Below are 1,406 nucleotides of genomic sequence, written 5' to 3' on the forward strand. Positions count from 1 at the left end.
TTAAACTTTTATTACTTTCAAGTAATACAAGACAAACCCAAACAGAGAGGTTGGGAACACAGAAATACGCATATAGAGAGATGATACATAAAGATACAAATGCTTTATATATCACTTAATAAAAGCTACTGATCTTTCTTCTCTGAGAGACTTAATATAAGCAACAAGTTTCTCCGGTTCAGGAATAATTTCTGCGATGAGTGGGACATCCTTAAAATTAATAAACCATGAATGAAAATGAGGGAATTTCTCAGCTTCTAGGATCTTCACTTCAAAGATATCTATCGCAATCTCAAGAAAACTGATGATGGATCCAAAAGCTATGTCAACAATGTTAATAGTGTCTCCTCCAAAGAATTTCTTCTCATCATCTAAACACTGATCCTCAACAACTCTTAGATGCTCCAAGATCTTCTTTATTGCCTTCTCCAGCTCTTCAGCAGTGCTGCTAAGGATGAGTGCCACAACTGCAGAAACCTTTTAAAAATTGACCCCCCCAATATTATTTTTACTTTGAATCATGATAAGAATTTTAGAGCTCAGAAAGTAATGAAAAAAAACAAAAAAAACGGTACACTAAATAAATTATAACTGAAAGGTAAACTGAACATGACTTATTTAAGTGTAGATGCTCATGATCATTATGGAATGGCTAGAAAAATGCATAAGATAAAGTTTATAAATATGTACCACCAAGTCATCAGCATATCTGACCCAAAACCGTGCAAGAGCTTTATCATATGGATCAGCAGGAAGCAATGGATTCTGTGGCCATGTTTCATCAATGTATTCAACGATGACCATGGACTCACATATGGGTTTTTCAGCATGAACGAGCACTGGAACCTTCTTATGCACTGGGTTGTATTTAAGAAGTTGAGCACTCTTGTTGAAGCGGTCTTCCTCTGTATAATCATATGGTATATCCTTTAGCTTTAGGGTCCATACTACCCTCCAAAGAAAGGGACTATACCAAAATCCGTGTAGCTTCACCTCTGCCATCCTTTCTTGTGTTTTCCTTAGTCAACACTAGCCTGTCTTTATAGAGTGATCCATGAAGTCATCTTGCTTGCTCAACAAGCTCAAATTTTCAACATTCTTCCTCTCTGTTCTTTGTGGGCACGTCTTCCTACGCACGCAAAGCCTTTTTTTCCCTCACCGGCAAGTATAATTTATTAGCACAAGGTTTTAGAATAATATTTTCTTATTTCTATACATTGTATAGTGTAAATATAATCCTATCTGCAATTGTCGAAAAGTGTGAACAGTTTTTTATTTTTAGTATTTGAAAATTCATAGGATGATGGAATCTTACAAGCATCCAATCTTGACTCAATTGCTTGCATAAGTGCTTGCATCACTGACTTCGATGACTAATAAATATGTGTATATCCATAGTTCTGTCT

The 1,406-nt window shown here is 35.6% G+C and overlaps 1 protein-coding gene across 1 annotated transcript; it reads right to left on the reverse strand.

Annotated features, from left to right (window-relative positions):
• Nucleotides 1-1,002, reverse strand: LOC133317741 (probable glutathione S-transferase). Its single transcript, XM_061519622.1, has 2 exons — nt 691-1,002; nt 1-477 (listed from the first exon to the last, which is right to left on the reverse strand). Exons 1-2 carry the CDS (start codon nt 1,000-1,002, stop codon nt 112-114), a joined length of 678 nt encoding a protein of 225 aa, XP_061375606.1. The 3' UTR covers nt 1-111.
• Nucleotides 1,003-1,406: the final 404 nt, after the last annotated feature.

Source organism: Gastrolobium bilobum, unplaced genomic scaffold (genome assembly GCF_033153095.1).
Source record: "Gastrolobium bilobum isolate Gb01-03AN ecotype WA unplaced genomic scaffold, APGP_CSIRO_Gbil_v1 utg18690, whole genome shotgun sequence".
Classification (NCBI taxonomy): Eukaryota; Viridiplantae; Streptophyta; class Magnoliopsida; order Fabales; family Fabaceae; genus Gastrolobium; species Gastrolobium bilobum.

Coding starts and splice junctions, on each gene's coding strand:
- LOC133317741 (XM_061519622.1), bottom strand. CDS start 1,002: ATGGCAGAGGTGAAGCTACACGGATTTTGGTATAGTCCCTTTCTTTGG. Junction 478..690: donor GATATGCTGATGACTTGGTG/GTACATATTTAT, acceptor AATTTTTAAAAG/GTTTCTGCAGTTGTGGCACT.